Source organism: Syzygium oleosum, unplaced genomic scaffold, assembly GCF_021117445.2.
Source record: "Syzygium oleosum isolate NSW1041296 unplaced genomic scaffold, Sole_v2.1 Sole_v2.01, whole genome shotgun sequence".
Classification (NCBI taxonomy): domain Eukaryota; kingdom Viridiplantae; phylum Streptophyta; class Magnoliopsida; order Myrtales; family Myrtaceae; genus Syzygium; species Syzygium oleosum.
The window spans coordinates 13,693,456-13,709,637 of record NW_026607485.1 but is presented as its reverse complement, the minus strand read 5'-3'; the positions used below and the strand labels follow the sequence as shown (position 1 = coordinate 13,709,637).

At 38.6% G+C, this 16,182-nt stretch overlaps 1 protein-coding gene and 1 pseudogene across 11 annotated transcripts; one reads left to right on the top strand and one right to left on the bottom strand.

Moving 5' to 3' along the window:
• The first annotated feature begins 247 nt into the window (after positions 1-247).
• Positions 248-5,355, top strand: LOC130137727 (uncharacterized; annotated as a pseudogene).
• Positions 5,356-6,460: 1,105 nt separating this feature from the next.
• On the bottom strand, positions 6,461-12,644 carry LOC115668018 (disease resistance protein RUN1-like). 11 transcript variants are annotated; one of them, XM_056308851.1, is made up of 8 exons: positions 11,844-12,644; positions 10,395-11,490; positions 9,811-10,161; positions 8,067-9,730; positions 7,609-7,672; positions 7,407-7,525; positions 6,933-7,062; positions 6,461-6,532 (listed from the first exon to the last, which is right to left on the bottom strand). In XM_056308851.1, the coding sequence occupies exons 1-4, from the start codon at positions 12,485-12,487 to the stop codon at positions 8,219-8,221; spliced, it is 3,603 nt and encodes a 1,200-aa protein (XP_056164826.1). In that variant the 5' UTR covers positions 12,488-12,644; the 3' UTR covers positions 6,461-6,532; positions 6,933-7,062; positions 7,407-7,525; positions 7,609-7,672; positions 8,067-8,218. The 11 variants fall into 11 exon arrangements, with proteins under 11 accessions (XP_056164826.1, XP_056164708.1, XP_056164734.1 ...); XM_056308733.1 differs by having other exon boundaries at positions 7,407-7,672; XM_056308759.1 differs by having other exon boundaries at positions 6,461-6,520; positions 7,407-7,672.
• Positions 12,645-16,182: the final 3,538 nt, after the last annotated feature.

Sequence of the window (16,182 nt, the reverse complement as noted above, 5' to 3'; positions counted from 1 at the left end):
ATCATCCTCTCCTACCCTTTGCCCCAAGTTGCCGTAGCTTTCAATCGCCATCCCGTCGCGAGAATCTTCATGAAATCCACCAACCTGAGAGACCGGAATCGAGGTTCAATTCGAGAAATACGGACGATCGCGATCCATCTCTCTATCTCACTGCGCGATTTGCGGCATTCAATTTCGTGTAATTGTTTGCTTATGTGAAACGTTACAGAGATTCGATTTCTTTGTGGTGCAGTTTCGCTTTCTCGATGACGCTGTTCGATCCGTTTCTATTGTAGAATATGGAGCGGAACGGGTGGTGGTTGAGGGCAATGGTGGTTCTGACGTGCTCGATTGCCGCAAGTGGGGCGAGAGGTAATCGCATTCCGTGTTCATGTACCAGCTTACTGCTGTGATCCTCTTGACTCAATTCGGAAGCTCTAGTGTTGGGTACGTCGGTTTTGAGCTTGGAAAGTGAGATTTGTATTGTGAATTTGGCGGATTTAGGTATTTCAGGGTTGGGGAATCGTCGTGGAGCTGTAGTGCCTGATTGAATGGGGGCAAACCTATAGCTGAATGATCCCTCTGGTGTAGATTTGGATGTTTTCAAAGCATATGACTGATAGTGTTGTGTTGCATTTTGTTGGTTTTGTTAAGCTATTGGATTACTGAGTTTGGATCAATGCTACTACTGGAATACGGTCGGATTGATTGAATTTCCTTACATTTGTTCGGTACAAATTTCATCCTGCTGTTTCTTCTCTGGGGATAAAATTTGTTGAGTATCTCACAGTGATTGACTGTCAGCTAGTCAGCTTTTCTCCAGTTGAGTGATGGACTGTAGCTTGAAGGTTATAGTGGAATAGCTTTTGGGAAAGAGGAGCCTTATGTTGTTTACTTATTCCCCTTTCATCGCATTGCATTGAACATATATAGTTCTTTGAGTTCACGAAGGAGGACGGTAGAAATATACTGAAATATTGTTTTGAGTTGATGTTTCCTTAAAGTGTTCCTCTCACTTGATTTGTTGAAAGAGCTTGCTAGAGACATAAGAAACTTGCTTCGTTGCTTGTAATTGAATGAACTTGTGACTGCATTTTCAATCTGAAATTTTCTCAACTAGTAAATGCAGAACTTTGAGTGAGGTCCAAGGCTCTTCAAGCTGTTTACGATCAGACTCTTGTGACGATAGTGGTGGAGTATACATCTGTAGTAAGTGTTCTTTATAAACTTTCTCCCGTTTACACAGAGCTTCTTGTTATTACCCTTCAGGTTTCACCATTTCAATACAATAACATTGTGACAAGATGCAAAGCTTTTTGTTTTGCAGGTTTACATGTCAGATTTGACATAACTTTTTAGTTGGACATGTCCTAGTTGTGATGGAAAGACCAAGGTAATTTGACTACGTTTTAATATGACATTTTTGCTAAGGTTGCGTAAAGAATAGGTCCTCAGTACTAAATGGCCAATTCTTGAGATGAGATTTTGTGGGCATATGCTGCCTTCTCTTATTAGCTTCTGACTGGTTATTAATGCCTTTGGATTTGAAAGCAGGGGTTCTAAGTCATTGATCTGATAGTTTGACGTCCAGTACTGCTTATAGGTATGTAATTCATGTTGCAGTGGCCTACCAATTTGCGATGCTTGTGATGCCTCTATATTTGAATTTCATCTAATTTTTTGTCCTTATTTCTAATCAATATATATTACCTGTAGGCATATATTGGTGGCCAGGACCTTAATGTTGCGGTTATAGCTTTCAAAGGTACTCAAGAACATAGGTATGCATGTTAACTTTGGCAATTATTCCTCTTACATTTGACATGCGAAGGATTTGATGAAATTTTAAGCTAAGAAGAGTAGCCTCCGGTGAGTGCGTACACAAAGCACATGGGTCTGCTGTCCATAAGAAGGGAAAAAAGTGAATCATTTCCAGTGACACATGAAAGTTATGTGCTTACAAATTTAGATGGAGTCATGAGGAGATCACATACTGCACTAATTTTGTCCTTGGAAAAGTTATTTGAACTTTTCGGTTAGTGGTTACTTCTATTTATGTCTACAGCATACAGAATTGGATTGAAGATTTCTATTGGAAACAGCTCAACCTAAACTACCCCGGCATGCCTATAGCCATGGTTCTAGAGATGATGAGCCTCTTGCAAGTTGTGGATACTTCTGATTTGGAATGAGTTACAATCTTATTCTATTGTCTTTGCTTAGGTTCATCATGGATTTGTTATGCTTGTCACAATACGACAATGCGACCTGGTATTTTGGATGCAGTTAGAAGAGTCAAGGATTTGACATCAACGTCATGGTGACAGGGCATTCTATGGGAGGGCCTATGGCGTCCTTTTATGGACTTGATATTGTGGTAAGATAGTTAAAAACTTGTTATGGGTTCAGATATTGGTTCTTCTCTATTGTGTTTTTCCATTTATTCAGTTTTGGTCTGTTAAGAGTTACCTGGAATTCTCTGCCAACTCTGCCTTGAAGAGTCTAGACTCTGGAGACTCTGGATATCTTGAACTTTCTATGGCTTCATATTTATATTTACGATTGGTCAGCATCTTGTTTTTTTTCTTTTTTGGTAAATCAACCCGTAGACAAAACACAAGCAGAATGGGTTGCAAATAACCCTTTACCTGAACCATCTATGGTCTACGTATTTAGTTGTGTGAATTGTCTTACATGTTAAGCCATGGAGCTTAAAGTTGGTTGAATACCTAAATATAGTGGATAAAGACTTCCAACTAATCATTACAAAGTTTACTTGCTGGAAATTTTATGGGATTATTGATATGTTTATGGTCTAGATATATAACTTTTGCAAGCTCTTGAAGCTCAAATTTTATGTCATGTAATCTTGAATTGCTAATGCATTTTAAACTAGAATATATTGATCCTAAATCTGTGTTCTGTGCACTGTTTCTGTCTGTCTCTCTCTAACCAAAAGAAGCAGCTCCTTTTCGGTCGGCCTACTGGCCAGATATGTTGTAGGCTGGAACCAATTCTAAATGTCTAACTTATGCTTTTTGTCTCAGCTTTATTGGACAGAGTGGTCCAGAGTTTTCTAGGCACCTGTTGTGGAACTGGTACCAGAAATGGTACCCACCCTAAAGTCATGTCCCATTAATTCTCTTCTCCATGACAAGTAGTGATTTTTGAGGGTCAAACTTTGTCTTGGACACAGATTATACAAACACTCACGTGACCTACGATAGGATCGTGGGTTGCATGAACTTTAGACTAAACCTTTTCTCGAAGTATTAATAGCAACTGTGACATCTTGTCTGGACACTTGGATGGTTTAAGATGTCATTTTTGTTTGTTGGTTTCTTGCTGAAAATTGTTCTGAGCTGATTGTGACATCATGCCCATGGGTCGTGGCCCTTTCCATGCGTAGTGACCCTTTTTAAGATTTAGTTTCTCCTTTGCTACTAATGACTGTAAGTTTTGGGGTTCTAGAGGCAATTTCACCATGAACCTGGAATTTTTTCGTTTATGTCATTAGCAGGATATGACTCACCCCACCAACATCTAAGTGCTTCTTGTGGAAGCATTTAAATGCGCCTTGGTTGAAAATTCACCCCCAATACCACCATTCCATATTATTAACACCTTTTCTTGGATGTGAGGGTGGGGTGGGTTTTGTTGTGGCTGTGGGGTTTGGTTTTGGGAAAATTATGGATGGGATCTAAGACAAAGTAACACTAGACCTCCAACCCTCATGGAGAGAAGGGGTTGTTCTATCGTTCACCTTTGTTTGTGAAATGCAATTTATGGTTATTGATGCATAGTAGTTTTTCCCTCGTGAAAGTTTTAACATTCAAGTTATTTGGCCGTCTAATTATGTGTGGTGAAGCTGTTTTTTCCAGACCATTGCTCACTTGATTTACTTATATAACTAAGGACACTAAATTTCCAGGTAAATCATGAAGCACAGATTGTCCAGGTTTTGACATTTGGACAACCTCGTATTGGCAATGCAATGTTTGTTTCTTACTACAGCATGCCAAATACTATACATATAACTAATGGACATATATTGTGCCTCATTTGCCTCCGTACTATTCTCGGTTCCCACAAAAGACATACCATCACTTCCCTAGGGTGGTATGACTTTGATCTTGACAGAATATCAGATAAATTATGGGGAATTGTCGCTGACTGCATTTGACATTTGCTTTGCATTTATTTCAACCTGTCTAACTGGAGAAGTCTTATATTTTCCAACAATGTTCGTACTCTCATTTTTTCAGCGTATAAATTTTAATTGTTTTGTTTGTTTTATCTTCTTAACAAAGCAGGGCAGTTTGTAGTACTCATGACCTTTCTAACAATATTTAAGGAACTCTTCTCCTATAAAGCTATCATGAGTTTCTCGTACCAATTCCAAATTTAAGACGCGTAATAATTTGTATCACTCTCTCTCTCTCTCTCTATGATGGCTGATGACCTATTCTTAAGCTCTGTGCAATTATAAGGTATTAATCATTTAAATTATGTATGTCTACTAATGCCTATAATATTGGCAACTAGCTCAATGTCAGTCACGGATAAACATATTGATGTGAGATAATGTGAAAATAATTTGATTCCACCTGCTTGTCTAGCGATAATCTTACTCTTTTTTATGTGAGTGTTCGCATGTAATTGGAATCCTTCTTTTTTTGTAGGTATGGCCGTATAATATAGGATTTGGTAGTCTGGTTTATTAGGTCGAGAAAGTTTGTGATGGCTCTGGAGAAGATCCAATTTGCAGCAGGTAAGGAGGTAGTTTCAGTCGTAGGTACCTGTTACAAGCAATTATTTTGTGGATTTATCATGCTAGGTGCAATAAGTCATGTGATAGATGAGCTTATTCTAGAGAATGCCAGTCCTTTATTACCGGAAATATTTACGGATAACTTATCAGAGTGTGTTTCTTCATATCAGTAACTGGTAACAGCCTTGCGGATCATTTACTCTATTATGGTGCAGAATTAATGGCGGAGACGTGGGAATCGTGCAAAATCGTCATGGACGCACGATTGAAGGAATACGGAAGCGAAGACTAAGGAAACCTTATGCTTTCCAGGAATCCTTCTTCTTTTGCATTGAGGCTGCGTTAAGACTCCGATGCCAAGAGTAACTTAACGTAAAATGCTCCTAAGTCAGCACCTAATTTCGTGAAGATCATTAGGTAGCTCTAGAAGAAGTTTGTTCACGTAATGCATTCCATCAATCTGTTTCCATGTCCATCACAAGATGCATAGGATCTCTACCGAAATTCACTTGGAATGTAAATAGCATGAAGTTGAATGTATCATCCTTGTAAATACAACTCTGTGATACCTATTGAATGAATGCGCTCGCAATTTTACTTGTCAATTTAATCTTGGGCCTGTGGCATTTTTTACCAAACTCAATAAAACCTAATAAGGACGTGTGGATGCTGAGCTGAGGTATCCATAGCCGAATCACGCTGCTTTTTTATTTCCTTTCTTTTTTTTTCTTTTTTTGGGGGTTGAACTCGTGTTGAACTTCGCAAAATTGGCAGAAGTTTGTGAATTCTGGAACTGTTAGACTTGCATGGTTTGGAGATTAACCGGTTTTATAAGGTGAAACAAAGACTGTCTAGGGAGAACACTTTTCAATCAGTGACCTTCCCTTCTACTACAGGCTTTTTGGCATATAAAAAATTTCTCGGTGCAACCAAGTACTTCAACTAAGACTACCTCGAGCACCAATCTAAGCACACAATATTTCTCCCGGTCCAGACAATCCCTTCAAGTGTTTTCTCGTAAAAGAACATTTGGGTACTAATAAGCAAGTTCTATTGCATAACAATGAAGAGAACACACATTTAGATGAAATGTAATACTCAATTTTTGGGGCCACAATAAAGTTTAAAAAAATCAGGTTTGCCTAAATAGCTTTTTTACCCCCCAAAACAGATGAATATAGGGTTTACCACCCCAAGATTGTGAGGGAACATGGTCAACATCAAATTTCATCCATCATCTGCCTTTCTTCGGTCTCCATCTATACAGCTGCCCAATTAGCCACAACTCCCTGCACACAAAGATTTTTGCAAGTTTTTTAAACTTTGAGTCCCTCATAAGCATTAGAAACCGGCAAAAAGTCAGTTGTTTGAGATGTCTCCCTTAGCACTTCTTGTCGATCTTTAAACCTGAAAGAGTCATCTAGTGTAACTTAAGGTGAATGGAAGGGCTTCTATTACAGATAACCACCTAGGCATAACCATTTGAAGAAAATGGAGGCAATAATGGAGATCACACAAGGGTCAATTTACATGATTTCAAACCCCAAGTGAGACTTCTCACATGTCCGATACGCCGATAATACTGAAATTTAGCCTCAACTATAAGATGATTTAAGATACCTTGGCGAAGCTAAATAGTTCTCCTCTCCTGTTACAGATGGAAGCTTTGCTGCACCAACTATTGATGCCGCAACCCAAGTGAAATTCCTCTTTCCTCATTTTATAACTTCTCAATAACATTTGCAAATCCCACTAAGAAGCACACCTTTCCTGGAAAATAAACTGAACATAAGCATATCAATACATTGTCTTCTTCACAATAGCAACAATGAGTTAATTATGCTGTAATATTCCAGGATGAGAACCATAGTGCTATGACCTTCCAACACACATTTCATCTAATTGTTTACAATATAGCAAAGTTATCTCCAATATGAATCAGAGGGTATCAACTTCGAAATATGTGAAGCAGCAAATCGACAAGGATATCTAATGAATTGTCATAAATCAAATAATAACGATGCAATCGACATGCACACCTCCAGCTGGGAAACATAAGCAAGGAGAAACCATCCGCAGAGACTATAGCTAAAAAAAGCCAAACCAAACTAGGAAAAGAAAACATATATTTGTACATAATTAAGAACCCTCTGGTTATACGGAGGTACCATAATTTCAATACCTTCTTCAGATTTCCAGGCATCAACTCATAAAGTAATTAAAAAGTGGACGTAAAACTTCACTTTGGATGTCATTTTCATTTTCCTTTATTCGGTCTTCATTTGTACAGCTGCCCAATTAGCCACAGCTCCCTACGCAATAAGATTTCTGTAAGTGTTTCAAACTTTAATTCCTCTTAGCTACATTAGAAATCAGCAAAAAGGCAATTTGAGATCTCTCCCTTAGCACCTCTTGTCAATCTTAAAACCTAAAAGAATCCTCTAGTATAAGTGTATAACCGAGGTGAATGGAAGGGCTTCTATTATAGATAATCACCGAGGCATAACCATTTCTAGAAAATGTAGGCAATAATCGAGATCACACAAGAGTTTCATTTACATGATTTCTAACCCCAAGTGAGACTTATCATATGTCCTGGGCAGTAGGTAACGATATTACTGAAATTTAGCCTTAACTACAAGACGATTTATGATACCTTGGAGGTGGAAGTTTTGCTGCACCAACTATTGATCCGCTACCCAAGTAAAATTCCTCTTTCTTCATTTTATGACTTCTCCATAATATTTGCAAATCCCACTAAGAAGCACATCTTTCCTGGAAAATAAACTGAACATAAGCATATCAATACAGGGTGTCTGTCTTCTTCACATTATGCTGTAAAGTTCCAGGATGAGAACCATAGTTATTATATGACCTTCTGACACACATTCCATCTAATTGTTTACAGTACAAGGAAGTCATCTCCAAAGCGAAGCGAGGTTATCAACTTCAAAATAAGTGAAGCAACAAATCGACAAGGATATCTAATAACTTGTTACAAACCAAACCAAATAAAAACGATGTGATCGACATGCATACCTCCAATTGGGAAACATAAAACCACAGAGAAACCATCCAAAGAGAATATGGCGAAAAAAGCCAAACCAAACTAGTAGAAGAGAACGAATGTTTGTACATAATTAAGAACCCTCTGGTTGTCCGGAGGTATCATAATTCCAATACCTTCATCAGATTTTTAGTCATCAACTCGCGAAAAGGTAATTAAAAAGTGCATGTGAAACTTCTCTGTTCATATCCGTGAAAGAGTTTGATTGCAGAAAAGGGAAAACATTGGTTGTCAGATGAAATAACTTACCTCAATTTGTTTAAAGTTTGCACGCAAGGGAACAATTTGTGGTCGGCGATCAAGAAGCTTTCAAGAGCAACGTGCACTTATCCGTCAGTCTTCTCCCCCATATCCATATTCAAATTCGTATCCAGATTCGTCATCTTATACCACTGATTCTTCTAGTCTCCCTCAAATATGACTGCCTTCTCCGAGCAAAGCAAAGAAATTGCCTCCACATTTAATTTCCCGCAACGCCTTATTTCAACTATTTTCAATCCCTTCAAGCTTGATAGATCAGGCAACTTCTGTAAAGATCCACAGCCACAAATCCTCAATGATTCCAAACATTGAGGTAGTTCGCCTTGAATCTCAACCAGATTACTGCACTCGAACACATGAAGACATGCTAGTTGGTTGTTATTACTTAGATCAGGTAATATCCCCACCCGTTGAAGTTCCGAAAGCTGCAAATCTAGGTTCTCTGAACCATCAACGCCTCGAATCTCTGGGATTACAGAGTCAATAATCGTAAGATCTGATAGGTTCTTCAAATTCGATAGATCCCCCAGGGAACCAAATGACATGCAACCTTGCAAAAGCAAGAATGATAAACTGGAGGGAAGGCACGGGAGGCAACGCAGATTAGGGCACAAGAGTTCAAGTCTTTGGAGTCGAGGAAGGAGACTACTAATATCTGCGGGTAAGGCGGTCACGTGTTCAGACTCCAAATCCAAGGATGATAAACTGGAGGGAAGGCTCGGGACGCAACGCAGATTAGGACATATGAGGGAAAGTCGTTGGAGTCGAGGAAGGAGACTACTAATATCCATGGGTAAGTGGGTCACATGATAAGAGTCTAGGAACAGAGTCTCCAGTTTGCTTAAATTCCCAATCCACCGTGGCATCAGATATTCTTCCACAGGCCCATTAGATTCCCCAGCGTCATCGCATGGGCCAAAGGTCAGTATCAATTCCTCTAAATTAGTCAGGTTTGAGAGATTCGGAAACGTATCCATGTGCAATGTACACAACCCTAGAATGATAAGACTTTCAGGAAGCCTCGGTACTACGTTTATTCTAACATTCGACAATCTCAAGATCCTTAGGGAGTGATTTCTATAGATGCAATTGCCAATTTCCACTTCCACATTCAAATCCCCAAATTGGGCATCTATTTCTTCGAGCTTCTCAATCGTCCAGAGGGCATCGGGTATTTTGCTCATTTCAAACCAATTCATCTTTACTAATTTCAAAATTTTCAACTTTCCGACGGAATCAGGTAGTTCTTTGATCCCTGTATAATTTGTATTCAACTCAATCAATGATTCCAAATTTCCTATGGAATCAGGTAGTTCTTTGATCCCCGTTTCAAATATATCCAACTTAATTAGCGATTTCAAATTTCCAATTGTATTTGGAAGCCTCTCCAACGATTTGCAAAATTTTAGAGATAGGTATTCAAGGCTCACAAGATCTCTACCCATCTCTTCTGGCAGCCTCCGAAGTTTCTCACAATAGCTTACATCTAAGGAAACTAGGCTTTTCAAATGACAAATCGACCTATCAATTTCAGTTAATGATTTACAGCGCTGTAGGATCAATCTTTCTAAATTTACCTCAGCAGAGAAGATGGGAATTCTCTCCAAGCAATTGCATCCGGTCAAATTCAAAATTTTCAAATTCTTCGTCTCCTGTAAAAGAAAAATCATGCAAAGATTACTTTTGAATCTCATAAGATGGAATAATAAGTGTTGTCTAGCATATAACATACCTTCATATGGCTCCACCCCTGCCAATCATGCGTAATCTTACTCTGAGATAGATCAAGAATAACCACATTCTCCATGGAGAAATTTGCAATCTTAAATGTTGGGGGAATACCGTGCCAAGAAAGCCATTGTAAATGTGGAAGGAGATCTAAATTCTCTAGAAAAACATTAGTAGGAAGAACATTTGATGGCGATTCGTGCCAAAGAAGCCTCTCTTCAGCACGAAAATATTCCTCCGAACCGTTAACTTGAAGAAACCGCAAATTTGATATTCTTTTAAAGTCCTTACAGGTAAAATAGTGCCGCCGCTCATGGTCAAAGCGGAGATGAAGAGCTTCAACTTTTGTTTTTCCCTGCCCAATGGACAATTTTAAAAACAAAAGAGTTGAAGCGAAACACATTTATTCAAGTTCACTATTTTAAGGGTTGAGTTGGAGTACTATTGTTCCTTTAATCTTGACAGAGCAAAAATATTGGTTTGAGTAGGTCACAATAGTGCTAGAGAACACAAAAAAGTAACTGGCTTTCTTTTTAAAAAGAAAATGTCCGCAAGTAACATGGAGATTTATCACACGGGGGATTTTACCTCGTGTCTCCTTAGCAAATCCAATGCTTCCTTAGGATCCCACACCCTACTTTGCTTCTCTATTTTCATCTTACTTTCTTGACGAACTATTTCTCTGCCGAGGTCTCTGAGTTGGTCATGCATCGACACTTTATTAGACTTTCCAATCTTTATCAAAGACATGTTCTGCAAAACTTCCATAGCTTCTTTCGGAAAAAATTTAGATTTTTCCCAGAAATGAACCATAATGTCTTTGTCATATCCAATGAAAAAACAAGCTATATCGAGGAATATATGTTGTTGTCGAACTTCTAATGCATCAAAACTTATTTTTAGCTTACTCTGAACATCCACATGAGGAACCTTTTCCAACTTCTCCAATATGTCATCCCATCTTTTCTTTTCAGTGCGAGATAAAAGTGAACCTATGACTTCAAGAGCTAGCGGAAGGCCTCTAGCAATGCCTATCGCCCTCTTGGATTGGTTGATATACTCAATCAAAGGAGAGTCTCTTCTGAAAGCATGTTTGCTAAAGAGTTGAAGAGATTGATCGCGATCCATGCCCATAAGCTCATAACGATCATCCACTTTAAGAACATCAAGAACTTCTTTGTTTCTGGTAGTAATAATAAGTTTACTCCCTTTACCAAACCAATCACGCTCACCTACAAGTGCATCCGCGTGATTCTTTTCATGCACGTCATCTAGAAGCAGGAGGACTCTTTTATTAGACAACCTCTCTTTAATTGTCTGAGTTCCTTCATCAATGTCTTTTATATCCATGCCTTTCATTTTGAGGATGCCAGAGATGAGTTGATTCTGCAAGCAGTGAATGCCATTACGTTCTGACACTTCTCGAATATCGCGAAGAGAGCAACAATTCTCAAAGTCGTGTAAAAGCTTATTGTAGATCATTTTGGCAATAGTCGTCTTTCCGATGCCACCCATCCCGTGGATTCCTATAATCCGTGTTTCACTTGTCCCAGCACCTATCTTTTCCATGATTGCGTCCACATGGTTGTCGACACAGACCAAGTAGTCTGATACCACTAGATAACCCTTTTTCAACTCGCTGAAAACCTTATGGGTAAGTTCTTTTGCGAACTCTCCTTCTCGCCTAGTGTTTGTTGGAGGCAAAAGACAATGAGTTAGAAAATTGTGTTGAATTAACTATGTTCTGACAAGACCAAATTAAATTCGGAATGTGATCTTCAAGGATTTATTCCATTGTAGATGAATTAGCGTTGGTACTTACAGTTAATGAATGAACTAAACTGGAAAAAAATGATGCTTGGAATAAAATGGGACAAAATTGGGATTGTGCCATTACTTAGCGAGATTTCAGCAGTATAACTTCAATAACACAGAATTCAATTTAAGCAGGGCTAACACAAATCTAGAAAAGAAACCTGAAACACATCAAGTTTTAATGGTAGAAGGTACATGAGACGGAATGCTTAAAGCAATCACCTGTTCTCCTTCTTGCTATGCAGGTCCCATCCGTTTATTGCTCCCACTGCACTGAGAGCATCCTTCCACCCTTTAATAGTCTTTTCGTCATGTCGCTTCTTGTTTTCATGTGCAAGAAAGGCCTTTGCATAACTCTCTGTTTGGTGCCGAACCTCTGAAGGCGCCACATCATAAAAAATAGGGATGATCTTTTGTCTTCCAGTTTTCTGGCACTCGACCATTTGGACTAGCTCCTTGAGACACCACACGCTAGAGGCATAGCCTTTCGAAAAGATAGGTATTGAGATCTTCGACTGATTAATTGCTTGGAGAAGTTCTGGGGCAAACTCTTCCCCGATGCCGAGCTCTTTGTCATCCTTAAATGTGCGGATTCCCGCATCATTAAGACTAGTGTAAAGGAAGTCGGTAAAACCTGCTCGAGTATCTGATCCATTGAAGCTCAAGAATACTTCATAGTCATATCCTGATGAAGTAGCCATTCCTTGACCTTCTGTTGAAGTGCGAGAAGAAGAAGCGCCTCCTGCTGTTTCATCGTTTGCAGCTGCATTGTCATTTGCCTCCCCACCATTGATCTCTCTTGATCTCCTCTCGAAGAAAAAATTGAACAGCATAGCAGCAAAATCAGTACAGCACGATGAGCACATTGCGAAATCTAAATCACTTTAGAAGCCAGAACTAACAAACGGAGATCTCTGTGGGTCATTAAACGTAGAAGACAGGACTGGCTAAATATGCAGAGAGTCGAGGACCAGTTTGCTAGAATTGGTCAATAAGAATGGCTCGCTACAGCCTGTCAAAGTTGACGAATGCAGGTTTTTTTAAAACCAAAGTGGCCCCTCCCAACTCAATTCTTATCTTTTATCTCCACCGACACAACGCAATTGAAAAAAGAAAAATACAATTGCGGGGCGGGGTGTTGAGTCGGGGCTATTTTGGGGAAAACAGCCCCCTTCTGGTCATATGAGCTGTTGTTCCTGTGCCTGATCGCGGAGATTTTCTTAGACGTTTTTGGCTCCCCACCCACCACAAATGGCCAAAACCACGTTGTTTTCTGGAATCTGTTGATCATCAATTGGATGTCTATTTTGCTGCTACCAAATTACTCCAATGCCTTCATGGCAGGAAGGTGGATAAATTCTTGATAGTGTTGGTAATTTACTTATCACACTAATAAAATTTCATAAGAGTTGGTAATTTACTAATTTATTAGAATGCTGATAAATTATTGATAGTGATAGTGATTTACTTACTGCATTGGTAAAATTCGAGAGGAGTTGCTAATTTACTATTTCATTGGAATGTTGCTAAATCTTGAACAAAAATGGTGATACTGTTCCTTTGTTGATCAATCACTTCTATTTTTGGGATGTATCATGGTCATCCAATAATAATGGTTTTAATTCTTAACAATGGTAGTAATTTATTTAGTAATTTACTACTTCATTGGACTATTGATAAGTTTTTAATATCGCGAGTAATTTACTTATGGCGATGATAAAATTTCACAGGAGTTGGTCATTTACTACTTCACCGGAATGTAGACAAAATCTATGTAAGGACCCGGGGTCTACACTGTGTAATATTGTCCGCTTTGGGCCCATTGACCCTCACGGCTTTAAAACGCGTTACACAGAGTAGAGAACCCAAGCCTTATAAACTAGCCCAGGACTCCCCCCCTAAGCGATGTGGATTCGAAAATCGCCTCCACATTGCAATGATTTTTCTAAACGTCGTTCAAAACCGATTAGACAACTTTTGCCAAGCTCGCTGCACAAAATCTCCAATTCTTGCAAATAAAGGCCTTGAGTATAGAAACGATACCAATATCTTGGTGATAAGGCAGTCACAAAAGCAGAGGACAGCTTCGGACTCTGGCTAGCTTAACCTCCCATCTTTCTCAAGCACTCAATTAATGTCCTTGAGTTTTGAAGTTTCTCGAACGTTTTCGTATGAAAGCGACAATCCTCATTATCGTGTGAATTTGTAGACGATTTTGGCAACAGTTGTCTTTCTAATGCCACGCATCTCATGGAATCCAACAATCCGTGCTTCGCTTGTCGGAGCGCCTATCAGTACCATGATCACATCCACATGTTGGTCTACACTGACCAAGTAGTCTGTTACCAGCAAGATAAGCCTTTTTCCAACTCATTGAAAACCTTTTGGGCAATTCTGTTTGTGAACTCACTTTTTTGCCTAGTATCTGTTGGAGGTAAAAAGAAAAAGGGATTAAAAGTGAACCAAACTATGTTCCGACAAGACCAAATTAGAAACTGCAAACCTACGTGAAATGAATTTCCTAAATAATTCAATTCAGTTATAGATGAATTAGCCTTTGTACCGAGTGTTAATGAATAAGGACCTGCACTAGAAAAATGTGGTTTGGAATGCAAAGGTTCAACGGGGACTTATGAAGAACTTGAATTAGGATCAAACCGTGCTGCTTTTTCAGCGTGATTTATCTGGTCTTACTTCAATAGACAAAACCCAATGCACACTTTGTAGGTCATTAAACTTAGAAGCCAGGATTGGTTAAACATGCAGAGAGTCGTGGACCAGTTTGCTACAATTTGTCATTAAGAATGATTCATTGCAACATCACTCCAGCCTGTCAAAGTTGACAGGTGCACTTTTTTTAACACCCAAAGCATAAAATAAGGTTCATCAGTGATATAATACGGTTGAATTCTTTCAAGTTTTTCAACGCCTAATGCATAACAGAAGGTTCATCATAGATTCCAAGATGCTTCCTCAATTTCCTTTGCTATCCTAATTGCGGTGGCTGAGAGCTCCCATGTCATCTATCAAAATATTAGGACGGTCCTAGATCAATATCGTTAGGCATTTATTTTCAGGCGATTGTTCACGTAGAATAAAGTTTGTCTTAAAAAAAAGCTCTAGCACAGGGCTATAAGTTCATTGACTTCGATTAAAAAAAAAGACTTGATTCCAGTCGAATATCAAGTATGAAAAGCGTATTTGCTAATTGGGCGGGTTTTGGGAGTTTCTCTTTTCCATGTATTTAACTGGCACGGTAGTAGATCACTTATTATCAATTACATGAAACCAATTTTTTCAACTTGTTTTTCGGCGCAAATAAACACTAGAAAATTGTTCACTTTCTTTGAAATTGAATTTCCTGAAAACGATTTCAGCGACAAGAAATTTTTAGTGAAATAAATTAATTTCAGTGTGGCTTCCTCTTTGCTTGACAAATTGGCCAGATGTGCATCTCTCTCTCTCTCTCTCTCTCTCTCTCACTCACTAGCCGATTGTGTTGAGCGCCATGATTTTTCTTATGCTCTTATCCATTTTTGGCCAAGGGCAAGATATATGGATTCTTTTATTTAATGTATTTGATCTCTACTGTTGGTTTTACGGATATGTTAATTTACTAATTCATTAGAATGTTGGTAAATTCTTGGTAGTGCTGGTAATTTATTTACGATACTGGTATTAAAAGTTGGTAATTAACCACTTAATTGGCATGTTGGTGAATTTTTTATAGTGCTGGTAATTTACTTAACACACTGGTAGAATTTGAGAGAGTTGGTAATTTAATTCTTCCATGTAATGTTTGTAAAATCTTGATTGTGTAGGTAATTTACTCACCACCTTCATGAAATTTTGTAGAAGTCGGTAATTTACTACTTTATTGGTATGTTGGTTAATTTCTAATGAGCCTAATTCCAAAAAAAAAACACCAACTTTAGGTGAAGTGACAATTCTGGCCCTGACTTTTTTTTGTCTCGTAAAAAAATATCAACTTTAAGTAGAGTGACAATTATGGCCCCATCTTTTTTTTGTCTCATAAAAAATCACCAACTTTCATTAAAATCTCAAATCTTGCCCCCTTGACTTGGAACAATTAATTATCCAACTTAACTATTCCACCTTAGCAATAAATCCACATGGCTTGCTGACTGGATTTAAAGCACTATTTATTGTCTTCTTCTCTAAGGCATAGCTTGAAGAATAATGGTGAAACTGTTCAACTCCTTTACTTCACCGGCAAATCAAAAAGATTTCTAGATTTAATCTCTTTGGTCAGACTTCGTCGTTTTGTCATAATTTGAAGTTGTAGACCACCGCCCGTCGACAGACACAACATGGACGAGATCCGCCAAGCTCACGACCATAACCTGTGACATCCTGAAATTTGCCCAGTTGAGATTTATGAAATGCTTGGTTTTATGAACGTACTCGTAGTTAGTTCTCGCCCAGAACTGATCATTCCTAGGATACTAACCATTAGGGGAAAGGCTAATTAGTGATTTAAGTTCGTGCGACTAAAGAAAATTCGATCGTGAATTGATTTTCGATCATAGAATCATCGATG

Excerpts from the sequence above, each read along its gene's own strand:
- LOC115668018 (XM_056308733.1), bottom strand. The coding sequence starts at position 12,487 with ATGTGCTCATCGTGCTGTACTGATTTTGCTGCTATGCTGTTCAATTTT. Across the intron at positions 11,491-11,843 it reads CATAGCAAGAAGGAGAACAG|GCGAGAAGGAGAGTTCGCAA; the intron begins GTGATTGCTTTA and ends AACAAACACTAG. Across the intron at positions 9,731-9,810 it reads AGGGGTGGAGCCATATGAAG|GAGACGAAGAATTTGAAAAT; the intron begins GTATGTTATATG and ends TTTCTTTTACAG.